At 39.2% G+C, this 18,290-nt stretch overlaps 1 protein-coding gene across 7 annotated transcripts in view; it reads left to right on the forward strand.

Annotated features, from left to right (window-relative positions):
• The window catches only part of SULF1 (sulfatase 1), a 132,370-nt gene that overhangs the window by 84,014 nt on the left and 30,066 nt on the right, over positions 1 to 18,290 (forward strand). For all 7 annotated transcript variants that reach the window (XM_048076995.2, XM_066993070.1, XM_066993066.1 and 4 more), the window contains 5 exons: positions 9,692 to 9,842; positions 10,866 to 11,041; positions 11,590 to 11,718; positions 11,983 to 12,039; positions 13,017 to 13,146. In XM_048076995.2, coding sequence (XP_047932952.1) covers positions 9,692 to 9,842; positions 10,866 to 11,041; positions 11,590 to 11,718; positions 11,983 to 12,039; positions 13,017 to 13,146 — 643 coding nt within the window. The remainder of the gene's footprint in view (positions 1 to 9,691; positions 9,843 to 10,865; positions 11,042 to 11,589; positions 11,719 to 11,982; positions 12,040 to 13,016; positions 13,147 to 18,290) is intronic.

The raw sequence follows: 18,290 nt of genomic DNA on the forward strand, positions 1-18,290 counted from the left end.
ACAATCCATCATAAAGGAGGGTAGGATTCAAACTGTTTCCTCTTAGCTGTGGGGACTGTGGCTGGAAGAAAAGCACTGAATCATTGTATCTCACCCTACCTCTCCTCAGGCCAGCACAGCTCATTTTAGGCTCCGTGGTAGCTGTCTTCCGATAAAAGAGTGCTTGTAGGGACTTGCATGAGTTTATCATGCTCCTGACTCTTTCTATTGCTTGGTGTTTTCAGCCTGCCTTTTTTTTTTTTTTTTTTTTCCTAGCTTATGCTGCTAGAACCATTGGGTTTAGTCAGTCCCTGAAACTTTAGCAGTCTCTCCACTTTATTACAGGTTGCATGTCACCTGGAAAGATCAAGTGAAAATCCTGCTATCTTTTTGCAGACTTAGTTTCATTTGAGTACTTGTGTAAATTGCTTTTTATTTGCATGGACTCCTGGAGGCTAAATACTTTGTTCTGCTGGGCTGTTTGTGAAATAGCCCGGAATATGAGAATCAGCTGTACTTCTTCTTGTCTTCTGGTGTTGCTGATTTCTTGGCAAACTTCTTGCAAAAAATTTCTTCTCTAGCTACCTCAAGAGAGACTTGCTGGGTTGTTTTGTGTTTCTTATTGCACTGACTGTCTGTATGTGTTAGAGTTCAGTCTGCAGACTAAGAAATGAGACAAATTGAAGATAAACTGCCAATCTGGGTGGCTGAAGCTACCAAATAATTGATTTTTTCTGGCAAAAACATTAGCAACATGGTCTGACTAAAAGATATAAGAAGTTAAGTTCTCACAGAAATACTTGGTGCTCCCTGTAAAAACAACATGAGAACAATAAAATCCCTCCTGCCAAGGTTTGTGTAATTTGAACGTTTAACCCTTAGGTTTTCTTCCTTGGTGGTCAAGTACCATTTGCATCTCTTTTTTTTCTGACCTTGGGTGACAGCCATCTGACCTTGGATTTTGTTTTTAAAGATGTAGTTGCTGTATCATGTTACTGTAACGCCTACCTCCAACAAAGAAGGGAAACCAGGTCAAAAGCTGCTTGCTGGCTTTACAAACTGAGACGGAAGGTTATACCTACAAACCAGGAATTAAGATAGCCTATCAACCACATGTGAGAGGAAGTTTTACTTAAAAGGACAGTAACTGAAGCAGGCCGTTAAATTATGTGACATTTCTTTGCGGGTAAAATGCCTATCATTTGATTGAACTATTGACTTTATAAATTAAAAACAAAACAAAACAACAACAATAAGAAAAAAAAAAGTTTGATTAGAAGAAGTTTTCCACTTGCACATGTGCATAGGGGAGCGGCTATGGAAGGAAATATTCCAGTTCAGAGAGAGCGCTGCCCTCAAATGTTGCTCTCATTTCCCCACTTAACAGTGCAGAGGGAAAGAAGACTTACATACCATCATTACCTTACAATCCAGTCCTCCTCAGTATAAACAGCCCAGTGGAGTGGCATGAAAAGTAATGATGTGTACACTGTTTAATCATTAATTTTAAATGAACCCTGTTAATTCTCATTAGCTCCAGTTTAAGATGAAACGTGAGCTTTGTCATGTTGGAAGCAACTGGTCACTCTCTATTGTTTTTAAGCATCCATTCTCCCTCCCACCATCCCAGCTGTCCTCTCCTTAAAATACTTCCTATTTCTAACAGTTAAAAAATGTTTCCAAAACTTTAGCTGCTGGCTGCTGTCTATCACCATAATGAGTAATTTTCTGAAAATAAATCATACTAATGCACATGCTCTAGCTATGCCCAGAAATGGTTTCTGTGGAAGCAACTGGTACTGGAGAAGTTGTACAAGATGAAAGCAGTGCATAGATTTTTGCTGTGGTAATGAACATCATCTGGTGGGTATCAGGGTTGCTAGACCTTGGAAATGGTGTTGTTAGATGTGAAGTTATGACAGAGGAGATGACACTGGCAGCTGTTACAGGGCAATCTTGTTCCATCACACAACTGAGGAGGAAAGCTCTGACTTTACTCAAAGCATGCTCTAATGAAAGCCTGAATTCTCAGTTACGCTCAGGGCCTCTGGCACTTTAACTTCCCTTTACCTTCCAGGGTGAACCAGTCTTAGGGGAGCTGTGAATCAGACCTAAGCTGTTTATAAGCTGTGAAGTAAACAAACATTAGAAGTAAAAATCTGCAGGAGGCAGGTCTACTGAAGAATGTAAAAAATGGAAATCTGAAGCACTGCTTGCTGTGCTGAGTAAAAGATCCTCAGGCTGGCAGGAGGACTGACAACCAGATTTTATAATTAGCTGGAAGCAATCCTTTTGTCAGTCTAAAGATCTTAGGAGAAACAGATAGAAATGGTATCTGGGATGAGATCAGAAAACTTCCCCAGATAATGTGAGAAAGGGCAAATGGAAGAGCTTTAATTTTTCAAATAAATATAGTATGAAAGGTACCAAACACACAAGCCTGGTCACAGCAGTACATTTACAGTAGTGAAGCATAAACAAGCAATACTTTTGCACCTCCTGATCACCAAAATAATCTTAACGGTGAATTTGGGGTATGAGATGGCAGCATATTCAGGGCACTTTCTTGTCGCCAAGGCTGAGTCTTAAACATCTGCTAGCTAAGACATTTTTTTCTTGTAATATGGACACTTCCTTGTCCGAGTGGGATCATACATTTGCATCATTAATAAATCTTGACATGTCAGTGTCTCTTGTCGCTGCTAGCCTGAGGCCAGCTTGGATTGCTGACTTAGAGATAAATGATCAAAATCGTCACAGACATCATTGGATGTGTGACTTTAAACAGGACTGGAAGAAATAGTGTGATTTAGAGATGCAATAAGATTCTAGTTACACAATTTACTTCTGCAGCAGCTATAAATAATTTTTCCTAAAATAAAAAGGTATTACATTTAATGGATAACAACTTATTTTTCTTCTTTATTCTGATATATAGCAATTATGTTACACTTCAGGAGTGAAACTTTCATACCTCATATCCTCATATACATAAATATTCTTAGTTTTAAAAGATTCCCCTCTTAATATGCACCCAGAATGGGGAAATTCAACTTCATTTTAATAACAACGATGCTGTTGGTCGTGTTTTTCAGACTTTTAATTTTGACCAGAACCTAGACTTCCCACTTTCCAAGAACAGTATCTAAACCTGGAAGTCTACACTCTCTGGAAACAAAAGATTTGTCTCCTTTGATCATTTACTATTTTTACTTTTTTTTTTTTTCTGAAGAAACATGACTATCACATTTAATCACATTTTAAAGAATAATATAGGTGCTAATTTTGTACAGAAACTACTCATTTTTCACAATCAGATTTACTGTAGTTATTATTTTAAAATGTTGTTTACTTTTATTTTTATTAAATGAAAATGATCCTGAGGCATATAAGTACTGTACTATTTTCACTAACTGGAAGACTCCCAATCTAAACAGAAGATTAGCCAAACACTTTGGGATACAAACCCCTGAGAACTCTATGGAAATACTCACCAGCAACATTTTTAGGCAGTATTTTTGTGGACATAATTTTCTTTTGTTGAATAAAAACAGGAGGGAGTTAGGAGGTTGTAAATACAGGCAAACAGATTTTTAGTAACATATAAATGTGCATGTTTCTTCCCATTTTAACCCGTCTGTAATGGAAATGTATATATATAGATGTTATATATATATAGTTTTGTAAAAAAAAAAAAAAAAAAGTGTTAATTTAAATTGCACTGAATTCTGGGAGTTCTTAAAACATGCTGTACTCATCTTTGTTTCTTTTCCATGCAGATACCACAACTGTGTAAACAGCATTAGCCAAGCTAAATCTCCCATTCTTTTCTTAACCTGTAAAATATCTTTTTTTGGAATAATGATTTTCAGAAGGGCTTTACTGCAATTGTTTTGTTGAATATCACACAAAAGGCAGTTCAGTTACTAGTGGACATTAGTGTTGTTCATCTCTGAGTGATTTGCTATTTGAGGACACCATTTTAATATGTCCTCAAGTGCAAACATCTGTTGTTTTGTTGGGGTTTATTTTTAATTTCTTGTGTAACCTAATGTTATTGTGGTACCCTAGAAGCTGCTTAAGATTAATTTTCTATTTTGAAATTCAAATTTAAGTATGCAAATATAGTAAATATGTTGTCAGTAAGAGTAATTAAAAGGTGTGAAGGGAAATGCTGATTGTTCATGTGACTGAAGGTTATTTAGGCCTTGGGGATTCAGGCCACAAAGCTGAATGTCAATATAATTTCATTCCTCTCAAGATAACTTCAACTATCTATTTGAAATGATGCTTATAGATAAATAAATGGTACATTTCACGGTGAATTTTTCTTCAAATAGAAAAGTGCACTAGTATTTATAAACGTTTACTCCTTCCAAGACCTGTAGAACATTTTGTTATCAGCACTGTGTGCTTCCTACTGCACTTTAATGGGTGGTAAATAGAAAGTGAATGCAATTTCCATGGTGTGGCATTAATAAAACAATGTGCATCAATGTAGAAACAGTAAGTGCTAACAGAACTCAAATATCAGAAGACATCCCTTTCTTGAGGAGACAGCAATCTAAGGCTAGAAAAGTCTAACGCTAATTATCATTTTGCTTTTTGCAAATGTATACATAAAATGGGATGAATTTTCTGTTAATTTATTCACATAATTAAATGTTTACAATGTCTCAGGGTGAATTATTTTACTCATTCTGAGAAAGTCTTTATGAGAAAGTGCTTGACTGGGTTCAGTACTTGTTATTGTTAAACATTTCAGACTTTTTTGTTGATTAAATTGTTTAAGTATAGGTTGGTATAAGTTTGAAATCTTATGATTTGAAACCTGGCATTTTCCACTGTTTTGCCCCGTGCCAAAACAGATTCATACAGAGAGCCAAGAAGTTTCTGTGCAGTAAGTTCTGCAAACTATGTGCTGGACAAACATAAGTGAGCAACTGAGCCGTCTAGATTTTCCCAGGCTACTATAGCCTAGGCGAGTGGCAAATAGTGTAGATTTTTAATTGAAAAACCATCTGTTTTTTCAATCCTTACTAACTTTATGGATTTAATATTCATGTGGTATGTTGTAGGTCATTTTGGACTGACCTACATGAAGGGGAGCCCTTTTTCATGTTATCTATTTTTGTAACATGTAAAATGAACTCTCACTTGGTCCTTGGGCACACACTCAAAAAGTTAAAGTGCTTTACTATTTGCTGATCAGCTGGCAAGAATGACCTTGAAATGAAACGCTGCTCATTCCTGTACTCTGGGGTAACACCTGAGCTATTCAGTTGCAGCCCTCCAAAGACCGACAGGCAAAGACCAAGGAGGCCATGGACAATCTGAAAATAATAAAGGTACCTGGCACTGTCTGATGATCATGGACCAACAAGTGTGCTCAAAACAAAATAGCCTCCATGACTTACAACAGGCAATAGAAAACATGGTAGATATCTTCAATCTGATATTCCCAGTGCTAAGAAATACAGATGTCTGTGTTAATTTACAGCAGTACTTATCAGTACAGAGCAAAGACTTTCCCAAAAATGGAAGAGTAGAAACAGTGACATACTTTCCCATGATGACCTTCAAAGGCTTATAACAGCTGAACATTTAGCTGGTATCTCCAAATGCTTCAAGAAAAAAATGTTGTGATAAACAGTTATCACTGACACAGAAGAGGCCTGTCTGCTTGAAAAGGTTCTCAGAAATCAGCAATATTCTCCTATTCTCCCCAGAATTCACCTCTGTTTGTTTGTGGTTTTCTTTTTTTTCTTTTTTCTTTTTTTTTTGATGTTGTTGTTGTTGTTGGGTTTGGGGTTTTTCTTTGATTCTTTGTTTTAGGGAAAAAAAAAAAGTAGATAAATCTGAGGGTGATATCAGACCTGGTGCCTGGCAAGTAATGCCATTCATAGAATCATAGAATATCCCAAGTCAGAAGAGACCTACAAGGATCGTGGAGTTCAACTCCTGGATCCACACAGGACCACCCAAAAAACAGACCATGTGTCAGAGAGCGTTGTCCAAACACTTCTTGAATTCTGGCAGACTGAGTGCCATGACCACTGCCCTGGGGAACCTGTCCCAGTGCCCGACCACCCTCTGGGTGCAGAACCTTTCCCTAACACCCAGCCTGACCCTCCCCTGTCCCAGCTCCATGCCGTTCCCTCGGGTCCTGTCGCTGTCCCCAGAGAGCAGAGCTCAGCGCCTGCCCCTCCGCTCCCCTCGTGAGGGAGCTGCAGGCCGCCATGAGGCCTCCCCTCGGCCTGCTCTGCTCGGGGCTGAGCAAACCAAGGGACCTCAGCCGCTCCTCCTACATCTTCCCCTTTAGACCCTTCACCGTCTTTGTAGCCTTCCTTTGGACACTCTCTAATAGTTTTATGTCCTTTTTATACTGTGGCACCCAAAACTGCACACGGTGCTAGAGATGAGGCCACCCCAGTGCAAAGCAGAGAGGGACAATCCCTTCCCTCGACCCACTAGCCCTGTCATGTTTGATGCACCCCAGGGTAGGGTTGGCCCTTTTGGCTGCCGGGGCACATGGCTGGCTCATAATCAATTGGCCATTGTCCAAAACCCATAGATCCCTTTCTACAGGGCTTCTCTTCAGCTGCTCATCCCCGAGTCTGTACATATAGCCACAGTTGCCCCTTCCCACATACAGAATCAGGACTTGCTCTTGTTAAACTTCATATGGTTGGTGATTGCCCAGCTCTCAAATTTGTCAAGATTTCTCTGCAAGGCCTCTCTACCCTAGATGGAGTCAACAGCTCTTCCCAGTTTAGTATCATTCTCAAACTTAGTCAGTATACCTTCAGGTCTGGCATTCTTCTGGATTTCTGTAAGGCATAAAAACCAAGGATGTGCAGGGAACACAGACTAGTTGTGGGACTTTTGGATTCCTTTCTGAGCCTTCTCTACTGCTCTTTCCCCACCATTTAGGACCCCATTGGCCACTGGCATTAGATAATTCACAAAAGGTCCTTTTCCTAGAATTGCCTAGAAGGAAAATTCTACTCGCTCCCTGCCTCACTCATTTCTCACCCAGAAAATTCAAAATGCATTTGGAAAGTGTCTGTGAAAGGTTTTAACCACCCTGCTAAACCCCTGAGTGCTGCTTTTAAAGACTATCCATTATTTGGAGGAGGCTTCTGACAATGTCCTGGGAACATGAGACCTGAGCCTGCTTCAGCAGCTGGCTCTCCTTCCTGGCACAGAGGCAGGCTGTCACAGCGCTGCCGGCTGAGCGCAGCTCACAGCCACCTCATCCCTCCACAGCAGGGGCACTCAGGACAGGAGTCTGATGGAAAAAAGAAAAGAAAAGAAAAAAAAGGCTTAATTTTGCTGGAAAATGCTGATTAATCAAGACCGAGCTCTTTCATCGGAAAATATCTTGTTTGACAAACTTCCAAAGAAATAGAGGAAGGTTTGCACTTGTATCACACTTTCTGTCTTCTGTATCCTTGCCTAATACCTGATAGGTGACCAAAACTCCTAAGACTTGCTTCTTCACAGTTTAAGGCTCCATCTGCTAGGGATGAGGGCTAGCTGACAACCTAGAGGGTTGTGCTTCTGGGCTCAAGTTCATTAATTTTTGTGGTAATATAAGCATCCCTTTTAAAAATCAGATTTCCATGGGAAATATCAAAATTGTGACTTTTCAATCAGAAATAAAAGAATTTCCAGCAGAAAATGAATTCTAGTTTATGTTTGTCTTTGCTTAGTAGGGAGCTAACCTTTCCGTAGTTCTTAGTCTCAAGGAAATTTTCACAAATGCAGTGATACCGTTGTGTCAATTCTGTTTTTCCTTTTTTTTAATGGTTAAGTAGGTTAGTCAAAACCAGCTGTATGTACTAGAGATGCATACATTACTCAAATTCTACCTAAATTCTCAAAAACAGTCTCCAATTACAATGTGGACTGTTAGTTTATTGTAGTTGACTATCAGTGCCTTAGGCTATCCATTTAGCCACATTTATCCTTAGAACACCTAGCTGCAGGTTATATATGCTTTAGCTAAAACTGCAGAGTAACTACATCCACCATATAGTGATCACATACAACCATGTGAAGGAAAATGAAAGTTAAATGAAGGAGTGGTTCAAGGTATGACTTCGTTATCATTGTACAATGTTCTTCTGTTGTTCAGTGCGACCTCTTGTGAAAGGACAACTAACTACACATAAATATTTATTTGGGAAAAATATACCTTTCTATAATGCACATATTAAAATCATCACTATTTATACAATATTCGTAAATTTGTTTTTTATTATAAACTAAAAGAGAACCATAGGAATCAATTTAATCCAATCACACAACAGCATTTTTTTCATTTTCAATTTACATTTATTTTTCAAAAGTAATGCTGTAATATATGTATCATGTACTGCAGTATACTGTTAGCAATGAGGAAAAATTAAAAGCAAAGAACCTCAGAAAATCAAAGCCTAGATTCTGCAAGTATTAGAGAAAGGAAGTACTCATATATATGTCAAAACATTACAGGGAGTGGATTTTATTTAGTTTGTTATCACCTTTTAGTTGTCCTGTATGTTAGGTATAAAAACAGGACTGATAGAGAGTTTCTGTACCATGCATATATGTACAGCAAATCTGTTTGGCATATTTTTTGCAATACTTTTTCTTCAGGGGTGATAAGTACAGGAAGGTATTCTTCATTCTTATATGACATCTTTAAAAATTCACAGGCTGTGGTTAGAACACCTCTCTTAAATCTTTCCTTTGATGCTTGTGCAAACTTCTAAAGCAGCATTATTTGACCATGTAGGACTCTGTGCCATAGTCCTCCTTAGTACTAGTATCAGCAGCAGTATTTGTTCAATATTGATGTTACACTGGCAATGCACTATGTTTTGTATTCACATAGAAAAAACAACACCTCAACAGGATTTAATGTATAAGTAAACATCATTTTGGTGTGGGTGGAATTTGCACACATGCCACGTCACCAGGTGTTACTGGGATGTAGCTCAGGTGAGGACCAAGGGCAAGCAATGGAGGCTGAATGTGGGTCTGGAGTCAGCGGGGCTGGCTGCAGCATCTCCTTGTATCAGAGCTGACCCTGCACACCCACCCTGTGGGCTTGCATTCAGGGTCCTAGCAATGCCCATACTTTGGTGATGGGAGGGTAAGAAAGCCAATGCCTTCACTCTTTGGAGCATCTTAAATACTGGTAATACTGGTGTTGCCATTCATATCCTAGAACTTCTGAACTTCTTTATCCCACAGGAAAATCTCTCTCTTTTAACTTGTTCTAATATGAAGGTACTTTTCCCACTGGAAATTGACATTAATGTTAAGGGGAGGTCATCATCTTTGATCTCTGACTTCCTCCATTTTCCTGCTTGTCTTTATGGGATGTGTTATTTGGATAGGCATTTTTAAAGATTACAGTTTCATTTGAAAAATGCCTTTTGGTACATCCCAAATATTGACATGGGTCTGGTAGCAGTGTTTGAGCCTGAAAGAAAGCTTGGAAAGCAAGTGGTTAAAAATTTTTGAGGAAGTGATACATGGACCATTGAAGCTCCGAAGCCACTGAACTGACATTTGTTGATATTTTGCATTAGGAATACTAGTCACCACGTGGAATATGTAACTTAACCATTTGTTGGATATTCCTGTGTTAAAGCAGTTCCTGATTTCCTCCAATGCCTGTGGTGCTGCACAATGCTCAGTTCCTTTCTCTTCCTCACAGCACTCCCAGCTATAACTATGCACCAAACATGGATAAGCACTGGATCATGCAGTACACAGGGCCCATGCTGCCTATCCACATGGAGTTTACAAACGTCTTGCAACGCAAGAGACTTCAGACCCTGATGTCAGTTGACGACTCTATGGAAAGAGTGAGTTCAAGAAACTACTGCGAATATGTTCCTATTAGTCAGTACAAAATTAAACAAATTCTTTCCTTACCTTCCCCAACCACAGCTTGGGAAAAGCCCCCGGGATGCAAAGAATTACTCCACATATCCCCAGTCCAAATGAGTTCTGGTTATATTCTGTGCAATGTAGTGCCAAGTTCCTTGCTTGCTTCTTTGAATTGGTAGGTGAATAAGCTGAGGATTGTTTTTTAATGGAAAAGTCAGTGGGCCTCGTAGAAAGCCTCGTATTAACAGAATATGCATCACCTGCACGTCCACATGGATAGATGCAGGTGAGCACATGACAACTTCTCTTCATTTCACACACTCCCTTCACAGTTTGTCCTTCAGATGAAATTTGGGAATTGGCAAATCACAGCAACTCAGGTGTCAGCCTGCTAGTGTTTGCAGAAGTTAGGCAATGCAATGTACAGCTAATTATAGGTAACATGATACATGAACTATGAGGTGTAGTTTGCATGACTTTTTGTTCAAAAATCAAGCACCATGACCAAAGATCTTCCCCCAGAGAGATTTCTTTAAACTTTAATAAAAATTTACAGCCTTTTCCCAAGCCCACAACTGTAAGGAGTGAGAAAGCTGTAGACTAACACAGTAAATCAACTCTGAGTACCATTTGCCCTAAAGCTGTAGCAGTTTTTTCCCAAGCTGTGTTTGAGTATATATTGACTTTTGGACACACTAATGCAACTACATTAGCAGTACCTTATTTTGTATTATAATTTTCTGTATGTCCTCCCTCTCTTTCCTCAAAGCAAATTCCCTGCTGTGAAATATGAAATTGTACTTGTGACTTGAGTGTTTTTAGCAGCACAGTAGAGACAAGATGTAAAAATGCCCATTCACAAAATGTCTGTTTCAGTAATTTCATTGATATCATGTTTGGTTCTGTGTATTTAAGGTAGTAAAATGATTGTTATAAATGATTATACAGAAAATATGTTTTGCTACATTTAATTCAGTTTTTCCTTTGCTGTATTTCAGTTATACCGAATGCTTATGGAGATGGGAGAACTGGAGAACACCTACATTATTTACACTGCTGACCATGGTTACCATATTGGGCAGTTTGGACTGGTCAAGGGGAAGTCAATGCCATATGACTTTGATATTCGAGTTCCTTTCTTTATTCGTGGTCCAAGTGTAGAGCCAGGATCAGTGTACGTTCTCTTATATCTTTAACACAGCTGTTAAACCTAATGTAAAATGTTTCTAAGTGCATGCAATTACTACTTTGTCTAGCTTCATTTTACAAAGGATGCCCTATTACCGCAGAGCAATGACTTCTAAGAAGAGTGATGTCTTTCACTTTGCATAGTATTCACAAGTTGTTACATAGATGAAAAAAATGTATGTGTAGCCCTGTAGTGCTAGATTTAAAAAGTAGGTGCTCGTCTTTACTGCTTACCTTCTGCAGCAGAATAGCTAGCTGGCTGCATGACCTCATTGTCAATCATACGAGAATAACATCACTATTGCACCTCCTTCTCTTATTGTCCTTAGCTTTTTCTTTGTAATGATATTCTGCAACAGTGGCCTGTTCTCAGAGCTGTTGCCTTCAAAGGGGGGGTTTCTAAACATAGCACTTGTGTAGAGCTTTACATCTTCAAAGCCCTGATAAACATTAATTACCGTTCTAATTCTGAGAGAATGTGAAGACTTGCATATTGAACACATGACAACTATGACCTTTTCTCTTGATTTGCAGAGTGCCTCAGATAGTTCTGAATATTGATCTTGCTCCAACAATTCTGGATATTGCAGGACTTGACACTCCTCCAGATATGGATGGCAAATCTGTCCTAAAGCTTCTAGACCTGGAGAGACCAGGAAACAGGTGGGTCCCAGCTCTTTTTGTTTTTGTAGCTAGTTCAGAAGCAAACACCTGAGTAAATGAACAACTGAGTGGAAAAAGAGGTTCTGTGGAAATGAGCTGTGTCAGGCCAATGACCACAGCTTCCACATTTGAAGACTCTTAAATAGCACGTCTATAAAATTGCAGATATACATAAGCAGGGAGGTGGTTTTTAAAAAATAAATTGTTAACACTAGCAGTGCTATATATAGGTGCCAGGAGTAAATATTTTTATTTTGGTTTCAGGTTTCGAACAAACAAGAAGACCAAAATCTGGCGTGACACATTTCTGGTGGAAAGAGGGTAATTATCAGGGGTGAGAGAGTTTTGGGAGGGAACACTCTCTTCTACATGCTTTCCTTTCTGCTCTCTCCTCTTTTTCTTTATGGCCAGTGGAGTAGTAAATTTTGGAAGCAAGCTTGCAGACCTGACTTGTTTTCTAATTTCCCACCACTGGCTATGCATGCTGCTGTGCTCCCTTCCAAGATATTTGAAAGCACACTCTCCTAGCAGCTCTCCTAGCCTATACCTCCTCCTTCTCTAACATTGTACTTGTGACCACTTATGTCATCATCTGACTCATTTTCTTTTCAATTCTCTGTTTCATATCCAGCTGTGCAATATCCTCTTATCAACTGATTTAGTATTTTCCACCACAGATCAGAAGCATTCTTCATTTTTGTTCTAGCTAAGAAAAGACATATGTGTAAATGAGATTTATGACTATAGCTACTCTTTTCTCTTATACCTTTTTACTCTCCTGCCTTGACAATTATTGCTGTGAAAATTTTCTCTGGGTAAAAACTTCACAGCAATTTCCTTGTGGCATTTTATGGTTTTATGTATTATGAAAATCTTGTGTGATGTACTGCAAAACAATGCATATAAGACACACTGTACTGAATGAGTATGAAAGCCCTGTAGTCTCTTCAGCTGGGTTCTTCATCCAGACAAATATTGCTTCAGCATATTTTCTTTTGTGAAAGAACATATGTTTATTTATGAATAGTACATAGATACAGCTAGAGATTCAGATACAGCTGAACTGTATCAATTAGATATATTTCAGTAGTTCTTATTTCTCATTGGGCAAATTCCAACAAATAGCCTGAGCCCTTTTTTCACCACATGACCTTTCGTCATTAAAGGTTACTAGCAGAAATGTGGGGATTTTCTCCCTTAGAAGACTTAAATATTCAAGTAGCTTTGTTTTACCAGTTAAATTCACCATCTCCAGAGTTTAGAATAATTTATGTAAAATATTCAACTTTTTTTTAAAGAAAATTTCTACGAAAGAAGGAGGAAACCAATAAAAACACTCAGCAGTCTAATCAACTTCCAAAATATGAGAGAGTAAAAGAATTATGCCAACAAGCAAGATACCAAACAGCCTGTGAACAACCAGGACAGGTAAGATACAGACAGTTGCAGTCCTCTTTGTGCCACAGGGAAATGCATGTCTTTCACAAGGGATCAAAGGAATATCAGGAATATGTTTTTTGTATCCTTAGCAATCATCATGCTTTATTTATTGAAATTCCTTGCATGAGGGAAGTGATTGTCCTCTGGTGTTCAAGTACTGTGTTCAGCTTTGAGCCCCTCACTGCAAGAACTTTTCCAACTGAAATAATTCTATGAAATTAAGAAAACGTGAGTCACACTCCAAATTCTGTTCAACTGACTCTGAGTTAATGCTATATGGTAACGTGTAAAGCTGGATTTACCAGGGAAGGAATGGAAGGGAGCTGTATGCCTTCACACAGACACCACCTCTGACCGGTGCAAGCAGGGGCTCTGGCACCATCTCTCACCCTGCTGTCCTCCCACCCCATCCCCGTCCCAGTCCCGCACACCTCTCCTGAGGAGTGAGAGGTGATCTCTCCCAGGCAGGCGCTCGCGCTTTTCCTCAGATGTTTGCTCAAACTGCTGCAGCCGGCTGTGGGCCTGGCACTGAAATGCCGGCGTGCTGTTTTGAAGGGGAGTATAAAGCCGTACTGTGCTCTGCTTGCCTCTGCAGCCACCCATGGAGCTTCACCCAGGGCAGGTAGAGCCCTGTAAAACAAACCCAAAGGCTCTCGGGAGAGCCTGCACACTTACAGATGTACGCCTTCCCCACCTTGCTCCTTGTCACTCATTAGAGCGTAGCGTTACGGTAAATCTCCGTTAATCCCACATTGGACGGGAGTATGTTTTGGCTGGCACATCCTTGGTCAGGTCCTCTGCCACAGTTCCCACCTCACACATGCTCTTTAAACGCAGTCACTTTTAAGGGGGTATGCACAATATCACAGTCTCGCTCAAGGGCAAAGTTTTCAGGAGTTCAAACACTGCCATTGTAAACAGAGATTAAATCTGAAAAACTGAATATTTTTATAAAAAAAAATAAAGGAGATCAATGGAGTCATTTAGACTGTTAGACGCTAAAATGTTTAGTTTTAAAATACTAAAATATTTTCTTTGCAATTATTTCTTATATTTACTACCTCATATGCCAAAATCCAAGTTTGGAATAATTTTCTTTTCCACATGTGAATAGACAAGGTTAAGTGTCCTGACCAGGTATCCCAGCTGAAGCACAAGGGAAGGCTGCTGCCAGCCCTGCTCCCAGGCCCCTGTGGAGGACTTGACTTTCTGTCCTGTGTTGGTGACTCTCCTTTGATCAAAGGGCAGAGGAAGGTGAATGTCTTGAGCTGGGAAGGGGCTGACAAGAGCAATGGTGCTTGATACCAGAACCACTGCCTATGGACTCCCCTCAGGGACCTTTAGATACCGACGACATGTTGGCTCCACAGAGCCCAGCAGCCAGCCCTCACGGCTGAAAGAAGGACAAGGCTGAACTGATCTTCTTAAGACAAATTTTCAGCCCCAGCCACTGGTGCATATAAATGATGTTCTTAAACAAAGAGATCAGAGTTGTCCCTGATCCCTCTAACATCCTGAAGGCTTCCTGCAGGGATACACATTTGCAGACAGAGCATCCTGAGGTGTATTAGTGCATCTTCTCGGCATGCTTTGAGCTTGCTCAGCCCATGGTGAACAAGCCTGTCTCTCATGCCCCATTCACTCCTGTTCCAGCCTTGTGAAACAAGGGCAACTTCTCTTGCAGGGGCTGGCTACACATGGTACTTGTGGGTAAGTCAGTGTAGCATAGACTGGATGTGAATTTAAAGAGCAGCAGTAGAATAACATAAACTTCAGTGAGGCATTGCAGTGTGAACTAAGTGTCCGCAGGATTTTTTCCACTTAGTAAAATTCTTGAAGAAAATTAAAAGTTAATGGACCAAATAATTTCACTTTAGCCCAGATGGTTTCCATTGTTTAATATGAGGGATCATAGTTTAATACGAGGTTCCTCCAGCAGATTTCACCTAATTGCTTTGCACCTCTTGGAAAAAGGTAACATTTGTATGTGGTTCTTAATTTCAGTTCATTTTATCTTTTGAGATTAGTAGCTTTCATTTCAATTACAGAGGTGCATATATATATAAAAAAACTTCATGTTAATTTATGATCGCTTATGTAGTACTTCCTACCCTAATTAGTTGTGCTTAAAATCATTTTAATTAAAATCACCTTCATAGATTTGTGATTGCTGACAGATTTTTAGAGAACGAAATTACTGGTCAGTGGGAAGTTGCTGCTAAACATCTGGAACTAAGAATAAACATTTGGTGAATTAATACACTGTCTAGTGCATTTAGAGCATATTCTTCATTTTAACTTACTTTAGTCAATATCTAGTTCATTTGAAATCAAGAATGCAATTGGGATTTGAAAAAGACGATAATTCATTTTTCCTGTTCTAAAATGATGCGTGATCCTGAGACTCTGGAAAATAATTGGTTTAGCTTATTTTCTATTTAATAGGTAACCTCTTAATTAATTAATTAAAAAGAACCTGGCATAGTTAAGACACTTTTCAAATTTAAAATTTCAAAATATATTTTTTTCTATATTTTTCTATCTTCAGTGTCTATCAAAAAGAAGCTTAACATAAAAAAATGGAAAAAAGAAAATATTAAACATCTGTAAAATTACTGTCATTATTCCATAATTATTTAAAGTCTAACTACTGTTTGTCTAAATGAGAAAGCAAATGTAGGTTGTAGATTACATTTAGCTGCAAGTTAGCAAGAGTTATGAGTTACAGAAAAAAATGGTTTGGTTTCTTAAGAGAAAACTGTTATAAAATATATATGCAAAATAAAGTTAAATTCTTTTATCATGATTTTTTCTGATTTAAATTTTTAGCACCATTGACAAATTGAATCATTTTCATTGTAGAGCACCTTCCCCTTATTATTTTTATTTTTTTTCACGATCCCCTTTTATGGGAAGATGGTTTCCAAAAGTTCAGTCACATCCATGAGAGCATAACAGAAATGAGATGTGCACAACTGCACAGACATATTTCGCTTCTGAGTTATGTTCAGCCAGTCATTAACTTGAACCAGCAGCGAGCCCTTGCAGAGGGGAGAAGCATGCATACTGAGCTGCGTTAGCAATAACACAGCTAACAGGTCATGGGAAGTGATTGTTTGCTTCTGCTTGGTGTGCATTTGGGTTGGGACCTCCATTAGCAGTGGGACACTGGTAAGCTGGAGCACGGCCAGTAGAGGACCCCAGAGAAGGTCAGGAGGTACTGAGGAGGGGCAGAGGTTTGTTTAGACAGGAGAACAAGAGGCAAAGGGAGATCTAATTGCTGCCTTCAGCTAACTAACGGCTAATTAGAGAGAAGATAGACCCACGCACTTCTTGGAGATGCACAACAGAAGGGCTATAAGCAACAGGCAAGTTGCAGCGAGGGAAATTATGACGAGGTGTATGGAAAAAAATGTTACCGTAAGAGTGATTAAGCACTGGAGCTGGTTGCCCAAAAAGGCTGTGGAAGGTCCATCCAGGGATATTTTCAAAACCTAATAAAGTTGTTCCTACTTTGAGGAGGACGTTGGACTAAATGACCTCCAGATGTTCCTTCCAGTGATTGCACATGCTCCTATTTTTTTACTTGCTTAATTCCTGGACTTGAGGATTTTGAATTTGTTCTCCTTCTCAACTTCATAACTTGGGAAGTATTGTTAATTTTGTCTGTCCTGTAAATGGGGTACAGGTCACCTGCAATGTTAGAAAATGGACCGGTTTTCAGCTCCTGACGTGACCTAGTTGTTGACGGGTGCTCACCAGCATCACAGTTGGTCCTGGCCCACCCAGGCCAGAGTCATTCCCACTGCAAAGGGAGCAGCAGCGGGGTGGGTTCCGCTCAGTTTTGGGGGTCAGGGTGAGAGTTTCCTGCTTCACATCCCACAGAGTGCTGCAAGAAATTATGAAGGGAACCATAGGTTTCCTTCTGAGTTTGTTGGCCAAATTTGTCACCAGTTTATGTGGTGTAGCTTACTGAGGTCACCTGATTGAGTTCAGTTGTTTTAGTAGTGACTGTTGATGGTTTTTATCACATAAATAGTATACAGGTATATGTTTTTTGTTTTTATATATATTTCATTGATACATATTTCCCCTCTGTTTTACTGTGTTGAGGTACACATTAGAAATAATTATCCATCTGCATTGCTATTACCCATGCTGTTGTTTTAAACTGGGAAACAGTTGATGCAAGTTTTTAACTACAATTTTGTTAATTTTCCAGGAAAGCAGAAATAATAGCATGAAACAAATGTTTCTCTGGATTAATGTAGCCTTATCATGGCACAAATCTTCTCTCAGATTTCCATTGAAATAAGATGAGATGAGAATATATGTTAGTTCAGGAGGTTTAGAGGCAAGCTGCTCTTAAATTCTGTGGCAGGTTATTTTTGTTGAACTCACTCCATCTTCCTACCCATGAAATTCTTCTGGATACTTAGCAAATATCAAATAACAGCATTTTAGTGATGTTTTCATTTATACCTTTTCTTTCTCTCTTCCCTTACATAAACATGTGATTAATGAGTTTAGTTAATTCATCAGTATTTATTCTTTTTCTTTCACCAGTCTGAGTCATAGGAATTTTCCCGAGGCAAAATTTTAACTTCTGGGACTTAACGTTGTTTCCCAGATAGCAGTTAGCTTTTGAGGTCTTGTGCTGATAGTCCTGGTGTCTCCAGTGCACTGTTCAATCCATAATTTATAATGAGTATCAAATCCATAGCCAAACATGCATTTTTATCCTCTTGTAAAAATTACACAAAACGACATTATTTTAAAACTTTCCCAGCAGAGGGGAGAAAAAAAAAAAAAAAGCAAAAAGCCACCCTCCCAAAATGAGGACTGTGAAGCTTTGTGTTTAAAATTTGAACTCTTAGGTTGGATGACTCAGCAACCAAACCCAGACTCAGGTCTGTTTATTTTATGGGCATACATCTCCAACCATCTGCTCTGCACTACCTGCCAGTTTGTAAACAGCAAAGGTCTGAAACTTGTAAAGATCTGTAGTCTGCTGCCAGCTCAGATAAACACTGACAGTGGGCAGAATGGAAAAATGTGTCATGCTACGCATGTTTGTATGACATGCATGCCCATGAACCCAAACCAAGCTAGATAGGTGCCATGGCACAGTC

The sequence above is a fragment of the Anser cygnoides genome, chromosome 2 (assembly GCF_040182565.1).
Source record: "Anser cygnoides isolate HZ-2024a breed goose chromosome 2, Taihu_goose_T2T_genome, whole genome shotgun sequence".
NCBI lineage: Eukaryota > Metazoa > Chordata > Aves > Anseriformes > Anatidae > Anser > Anser cygnoides.